This window comes from Piliocolobus tephrosceles, chromosome 10 (genome assembly GCF_002776525.5).
Source record: "Piliocolobus tephrosceles isolate RC106 chromosome 10, ASM277652v3, whole genome shotgun sequence".
In the NCBI taxonomy this organism is placed as follows: domain Eukaryota; kingdom Metazoa; phylum Chordata; class Mammalia; order Primates; family Cercopithecidae; genus Piliocolobus; species Piliocolobus tephrosceles.
The window spans coordinates 11,298,208-11,306,308 of record NC_045443.1 but is presented as its reverse complement, the minus strand read 5'-3'; the positions used below and the strand labels follow the sequence as shown (position 1 = coordinate 11,306,308).

Here is an 8,101-nt window from a genome sequence, read left to right as displayed (position 1 = left end):
AATGAAATTATACAAAAGTATTAGCAGCAAGCAGATCTTATGGAGTATTGGCCTGACTGTGGTTCTCAAGAAAACCTTAGATGCTTTTGATAAAAGCAGTTTGGATTCTGTGTATTTAAATCTGGCATTTTAAAAAGTCCATATTGGTGATGATCTTAGTTATGACCAAGTTCCCTTTAGGGATTCAAACATTTACTATATGATCTCTGTACTGGGTTATAAAACTTCCCTAACAACTGAAGTCTCTAAAAACAAATGATGGAGAGGTTACACGAAGAAAAATTGTAAACACTGAAAGTGAATTTGTTCTTATTCATGTACTAGCAAATGAGGATTCAGGTTTCCCGTCAATTTCAGTATGAATAATTCCAGTCTATAACAAGAACAGACCATGAATGAAATAGTTAATTTGAGTTGTTTGAAAATAAGAATGTTTTCCATAAAGAGATGATTGAACTCATCAATTAACATGCCATAGTGATTTCTGGCTTGACACTGGTCACAGCATTTAAAAGTAAAAAGAATGACCCAGCACATTCACAAATTAGGTTTGCATAGAATTTAAGGTCAGGACATTCAAGCAATCACAACCAGTGATATTACATTGAGAGGTGAAGCCAGCTGGACTTCTTGGGTTGAGTGGGGAATTGGACAACTTTTCTCTAGCTTGCAAGAGGATTGTGAAATGCACCAATCAGCACTATTTAAAAACCCACCAATCAGCACTCTGTAGCTAGCCAGAGGCTTGTAATGCAACAGTCAGTGCTCTGTAAAAAGCACCAAACATTGCTCTGTAAAATGCACCAATCAGCGCTCTGTAAAACACACCAATCAGCAGGATCCTAAAAGTAGCCAATCGCAGGAAGGATTGTAAAAAGGCCATTCTGATAGGACAACAATGGAACCTGGGAGGGGACAAATAAGGGAATAAACCTGGCCACCCCAGCCCACAGCAACAACCTGCTCAGGTCCCCTCCCATGTTGTGGAAGCTTTGTCCTTTGGCTCCTCAAGATAAACCTTCCTACTGCTCACTCTTTGGGTGCATGCCATCTTGAAGGGCTGTAACACTCCCTGTGAAGCTCGGAGGCTCCATTCTCGAAGTCAGCCAGACCATGAACCCACATGCAGGAACCAACTCCGGACACAATACCAGGATTTAAAAAATTTCTTTTTGTCTGTTCAGACATGATAACTTTTCTACCCATCATTTTTTCCATTCTAGTAGTGGTTACATTTGTTATTGGAAATTTTGCTAATGGCTTCATAGCATTGGTAAATTGCATTGAGTGGGTCAAGAGACAAACGATCTCGTTTGCTGACCAAATTCTCACTGCTCTGGCAGTCTCCAGAGTTGGTTTGCTCTGGGCATTTTTATTAAATTGGATTTCAAATGTGTTGAATCTAGCTTTTTATAGTATAGACGTAAGAACTACTGCTTATAACCTCTGGGCAGTAACCAGCCATTTCAGCAACTGGCTTGCTACTAGCCTCAGCATATTTTATGTGCTCAAGATTGCCAATTTCTCCAACCTTATTTTTCTTCACTTAAAGAGGAGAGTTAAGAGTGTCATTCTGGTGATGCTGTTGGGGCCTTTGCTATTTTTGGCTTGTCATCTTTTTGTCCTAAACATAAATCAGATTGTACGGACAAAAGAATATAAAGGAAACATGACTTGTAAGATCAAATTGAGGAGTGCAATGTACCTTTCAGATGCGACTGTAACCATGCTAGTAAACTTAGTACCCTTCACTCTGACCCTAATATCTTTTCTGCTGTTAGTTTCTTCTCTGTTTAAACATCTGAAGAAGATGCAGCTTCATGGCAAAGGATCTCAGGATCCCAGCACCAAGGTCCACATAAAAGCTTTGCAAACTGTGATCTCTTTCCTCTTGCTATGTGCCATTTACTTTGTGTTCCTAATCATAGCAGCTTTTAGTTTTGAGAGTCTGGATAACAAACCTGTCTTCATGTTCTGTGAAGCTGTTACATTCAGCTATCCTTCAACCCACCCATTCATACTGATTTGGGGAAACAAGAAGCTAAAGCAGACTTTTCTTTCAGTTTTGCGGCAAGTGAGGTACTGGGTGAAAGGACAGAAGCCTTCATCTCCGTAGATTCACAAGAGGGGCATTGTGTGTCTTCTAGCAGAAAACAAACTGGTGGTGTATGAAACATTTTCTATTTCTTACTGTGTTTTCTGTAATGTATGTGTATGAGTAATTTCCAAACATATACCTAAAGTTATTCTTTTACCTAAAGTTACTCTAAAAATGTGTGTGTGTGTGTGTGTGTATATATATGTGTGTGTGTGTATATCTGTGTGTGTGTGTGGTGTTTATGTGGATATGAAAAACTTAACATTGACAATAACATACTCTTTTTTGTTTTTTCACACAAACTGCCAAATTATATAAAATATGACAAAAATTTCTCAGAATTAGGAAGAGATTTATTTCATACATGTATTTTATGTTTCACTTGTAGAATTTATGATGGCTGCTTGTAATTATTAAGAACTAACAGCTTATCTCAGGAAAAATACTGCTGTTTTCTATTGTCATTTGAACCACACAAATATACCACAGAGCGTTTAGAATTCATTGTTTGAACCTCTAACTTTTTGGATGGTAAAGTCATTCAATTCTAAATCAATAATGAGGATCTATCATCGGGGTTTTATTTCATTATGAATTCCTATTTTATGTTTAGTAAAAAGCAAACAGAATTGTTAGAAAACAATGCACACAATAAAATTTAAGTTACAAGCATATGCAGAGTAAACTTTTTCTATATCTACCGTAAACTGTACTGAGGAATATTCGATTTCATACAAGTATGTGAATAGCTTAGAAAAAAAAATATTCTATAAGAGGGATGAAAAATCATGACCATGATCTTGATTACTATTATCAGCTTACGTATGCTATTACAAAAGTCATTTCTTCCAGGGTTTGAATTAAAGAATATCTTGTTTTGAAATTGAGCTCTGATGTAAATTATTTTTCGTATTTTTTCTAAAGCACTTTTAAGCCCCTGAATTGCTAATTATATCCTTACCTTCTATTTACAAAATTCCATCTAAACTTTAGAGAAGAGAACTCAAATCTTCTCTTTTCTAATAAAAAAAAAACACCTATCAATGTAAAAATACTATAGAAATTATGGAAAATAATTCAGTGAAAGTTTTTGTAAATGTTAAAATAGTATCTATAAAATCTATGTATTAATTATGGGATGTGCCTTAACATTGTAATTTTGTTGTCAGTGATGAAAGTGTGTTGACATATTCATTACTAGGAAGTTCTATTATAAGAAAGAAATGTACAGTCTTGGTCACAGCTAAATTCTATATGACTGTATTAATTCTTGGTGTTATAAAATTTTAATGATCTTATTTAAACCTTAAAATAAATCATCCCCACACCTGATTTATGTATTTTTTAATCATATATCTCCCTCAGTACAATGTCAGAACTGTAAACAGTGAGATCATATCTCTCTTGCTTTCTGTTGACTCCCATGAACTAGAACCCAGCAACAAGAACAGATGGTCAAAAATGATATTTTAATGAACAAATAAATGGGTGGATAAAATGGGTAAGTTGATGTGGTAAACCAATGAATAGGAAACTCATCACAAAATCTGCAATTGCGTGAATTCCCCTGTTCTTGTCTCAGTTTAAGTTTACCGGCTTATCCAAGAAGAATCCTTCCTCAGAGGAAAAGTTTGGCTATTCCACAATTTTAGGGGAAATATCACAATAATATAGTCTTGATGCAGCTGTATCAGGTGTCTGAATTGGAGACAAGGTAGAACATCAAACTTAGGTGGCACCTATTACAATACTTTTAAAAAGCATATAGAAGACTTTGGTCTATTTGCATATGTATTTTTTTCTATTGTGAATTATATATTTGTAATATAATATATTCTAGTTGATTATTATATAAACAAAAATGGCACTTCATTTCAAAAAATTCAGTTAGTAACCAGCTACTTCACAGTGAGGTGCTCTGCTGTTTTGTCTTACATCACTTGTCCCTTGGTGGAGGTTGTGAAAGTCAGACCTCATGCCCACAGTGTGGTGATACATTCCAGTCCCAAATGGAAGCATGATCTGGATCAGGCCAGGTACTAGCCAGGGGAATAGGAGACAGTGAATGGAACCTGAGAAATCACATGTTTGTGTCCAATACCGCCCCCTCCTTGTGCCACTGAGGTGTGCTCATACCCTCCAGTCATGGCTGACTTTATGAGCATATGACTTGCATAGTTGTACAGGGTTTTGTGCTGATAGGGGCTTGTGCTTAGAGGTATTCTATGTTTGGATTAATTTTCTGCACTTGCTGTTTAGTTTGTCAGACAGAGGTTACTCTTCTGCTGAAGAGGGAATGGTCTTGCAATAATTCCACAGATATTTATTCCCCCCTCTCCTACAGGCTTGTCAGTGACATGAACAGAGTCCTATAATGCCCACTATGCATGCCTCTAGCAGCTTTAACTTGTGTTGGATCACCTGGCACAGTGGCCAGAGCAGCTTGGACCACAGCCCATATCTGCTGTAGAGCCCTCTTTTGTTCTGGGTTCCACTTGAGACCAGTAGCCTTTGGAAACTTCTGTAATGGGTCAGAGCAATATTCTCAAATGTGGAATATGTTGTCTCCAAAATCCCAATAGGTCCCCGAAACATTGTGTCTCTTTTGTAGTGACAGGAAATATATAGGGGGAGCAAAATGCCATTACTTTAACAAAGGTTGTTTTGACATGTGGACTAGGGCCACTGAAGGCTTTAAAACATCACCTATGTTGTAAGTCCCTGAATCTTCTCAAGTTTATTTCTTTTCTTTTGGTATTTACTTCCATTCAACTTTAGGATATTTTACTATATTTAAGAAACTTTCCATTTCCTGATTATTGTACCAAGTAATATATTATTATTATTGTTATTATTTTGAACAGGTTCTCATTCTGTCCCTGAGGCTGGAGTGCAGTGGCAGGATCACAGCTCACTGCAGCCTCAACCTTCTGGGCTCAAGTGATTCTCCTGCCCCTGCATTGCTAGCAGCTGAGACTGCAGGGGCACAACACCACGCCTGACTAATTTTTGTGTTTCCTGGAGGGATATGACTTCACCATGTTTGCGAGGCTGGTCTCAGACTCCTGGACTTGAGTGATCTGCCCGTGTCAGTCTCCTAAAGTGCTGTGATTAGTCATGTGCCACAGAGCCTGGGATGTAATTTAATATATTAAATTAGCACGATGTTTTAAAAAATGCAAGTTAAACTGAGAATAGAAGTGACATAGCTCTGACATAAAACAGTGAAGCAGTATTATTATTCTTAACACAAGGCAAATTGTTTTGATTTTCCCTCTTAATGGGTGCAGATTAAGAAATGTTCAACAAATCACGAGAGCCGTATAAGGTACCAGAAGCTCTGCTCTGCTCCATGAACATAGCACATTCTGGAAAGCATTTGTGAGTGCTGATTTAAGTGTATGGTAGTCTGCATTCATTCTATAACCCATCTGGTTTTGGTAGAGGCCAGATAGGTTAAGTGAATCGGGTTATAGAAAGGACTATCATCCTCTGTAACTTCCAAGTGTTTTGTCATGGCAGGGACCAATTCCAATTCCTTAGGGAATACGGTTATTATATTTTATACATTGTGTTGCCAGTAGAGGAGAATTTCAAAGGCTTTCCCTTGGTCCTGCTATAATAATGTTCCTTACTCTACAATTCAGGAAGAATGTGATAGTTCTGCTAGCTGCCATACATATCCATTTCAATTACACATTAGGAAGTTGTAATAACTACAAACGGATTAGATCCACCTTGGGATGGACATGAGCCGAAGCTCTAGGTAGCATCTGACTTTCAAAACTCCCACTGCAGGCTGGATGTGATGGCTCATGCCTGTAGTCCTAGTACTTTGCGAGGCCAAGATGAGAAGATCATTTGAGAGCAGTAGTTCCCTGTGCAGCATATGGAAACCCCGTCTCTACAAAAAAATTTTTTTTAATTAGCTGGTGTGGTTGTGCATGCCCATAGTTCCAAATACTTGGGAAGCTGAGGCAGGAGGATTGCTGGAGCCCAGGCGTGCAAAGCTGCAGTGGGCTATGATCCCACCTCTGTACTCCAACTTGGGTAACCGAGGGAGACTCTGTCTCAGAAGAAGAAAAAAAAAGAAGTGTAAGTTCTCACTGGTGTCTTAAATATCAAGTAAAACAGTATCAAGTCAATAATTAACAACCTTTGGTTCCTGCCTATAGCAAACAGGTAAAATGGAAAGTAGTTACACAAATAGTATATTAACCCCTAAGAAAAATGACCAAAGACAGTTGTATTATCTTCTTTTTTTGTTGCTGTTTTTTTTGTTGTTGTTGTTGTTTTTGAGATAGAGTCTTACTGATGTAAATTATTTTAGTATTTTTTCTGAAGCACTTTTAAACCCCTGAATTGCTAATTATATCCTTATCTTCCATTCAAAAAATTCCTTCTAAACTTCAGATAAAAGAATCCAAATCTTCCTTTTTCTAAAAAAAAATTATCACTGTAAAAGTATAGAAATTATGAAAAATAATTATTGAAACTTTTTGTAAATGTAAAAATGGCATCTATGAAATCTATGTTTTATTTATAGGATAAATTTTGGATTTATCCTATAAATCCAAATATCCTATTTTGGATAAATAAATATAGGATTTATTTATAGGATAAATTTTGGAGTTATGATTTTGTTGTCAATGAAGAAATGAAAGTGTGTTGACATATTAATTAATAGGAAGTTCTATTATCAGATGGTAATGTACAGTCTTGTTCACAGCTAAATTCTACATAACTTTATTAATTTTTGGTGTTAGGAAATTTTAACAATGTCAATTAAACCTTAAGATAAACTATCCCCACACCTGATTTATGTTTTTTTTTAACTCATGTATCTTCCTCAGTACAATGTAAGAACTGTAAAAAAAAGAGATTCTAGCTCCCAGGACCTAGAATCCAGCACCAAGAATAGATGATCATAAATGATATTTTAATGAACAAATAAATGAGTGGATAAAATGGATAAGTTGATGTGGTAAACCAATGAAAAGGAAACTCATCACAAAATGCGCAGTTGCATGAACTCCCCTGTTCTGGTCTCAGGTTAAGGTTACAGCCTTATGTAAGCAGAATCCTTCCTTAAAGGAAAAGTTTGGCTATTCCACAATTTTAGGGGAAATATCACAATAATATAGTCTTGATGCAGCTGTATCAGGTGTCCAAATTGAAGACAAGGTAGCACATCAAAATTAGATGGCACCTATTACAATATTTTTAGAAAGCATATAAATGACTTTGGTCTATTTGCATAAGTATTTTTTCTATTGTGAATTATATATTTGTATTATATTTTCTAGTTGATCATTATTTAAACAAAAATGGCATTTCATTTCAAATAATTGAGTTAGTAACCAGCTACTTTACTAAAATATTTTTTAATGTATTACCTGTTATTAAGGTGATGACATTTATTTAGAAGTCAAGTTCAAGACAAAAATGGCAAGGACATATGGAAACTGAGACAGGAACAAACGTGAAACAATGTGTGGTGATGTCTGGTGTGACTTGCTGGCAGCCACTTCACAGTGAGGTGAGAGAGACAGCATGGTGGTCATCAGATGCGTGCACTTGGCTCCAGCACTTTTCCAGAAGGGCTACAAGGGGAAACCACAGCCTGCATTAGTCCAGGGATGAGAGAGAGAGAGAAGGGAGAATGGAGAATGTATCTGTTCAAATGTCTTCTGTCTTTGATTTCCCATTGGCCATGGTTTACCAGAGACAGAACTATCATCTCTGCTGTTCTGCCTTCCATCATCCAGTCCTTTGGTGGAGGTTATGAAGGTCAGATCTCATGCCCACAGTGTGGTGATGCATTCAAGTCCCAAATGGAAGGATGATCTGGAACAGGCAAGGTGTTGGCCAGAGGAATAGGAGAGAGTGAGGGGAATCTAAGAAAGCACATGTTTGTGTCCAATACCGCCACTTGTTGTGCCACTGAGATGTGCCCATGCCCTCCAGTCATGGCTGCTTTTGAGCATCTGACTTGCACAGTTG

General features: G+C 37.0%; 1 protein-coding gene across 1 annotated transcript; it reads left to right on the top strand.

The window, feature by feature from the left end:
- Nucleotides 1-1,121: 1,121 nt before the first annotated feature.
- On the top strand, nucleotides 1,122-2,129 carry LOC111552094 (taste receptor type 2 member 31-like). The gene has a single exon (XM_026455797.1). It carries the CDS (start codon nucleotides 1,124-1,126, stop codon nucleotides 2,114-2,116), a length of 993 nt encoding a protein of 330 aa, XP_026311582.1. The 5' UTR covers nucleotides 1,122-1,123; the 3' UTR covers nucleotides 2,117-2,129.
- The last annotated feature ends 5,972 nt before the right edge of the window (nucleotides 2,130-8,101 follow it).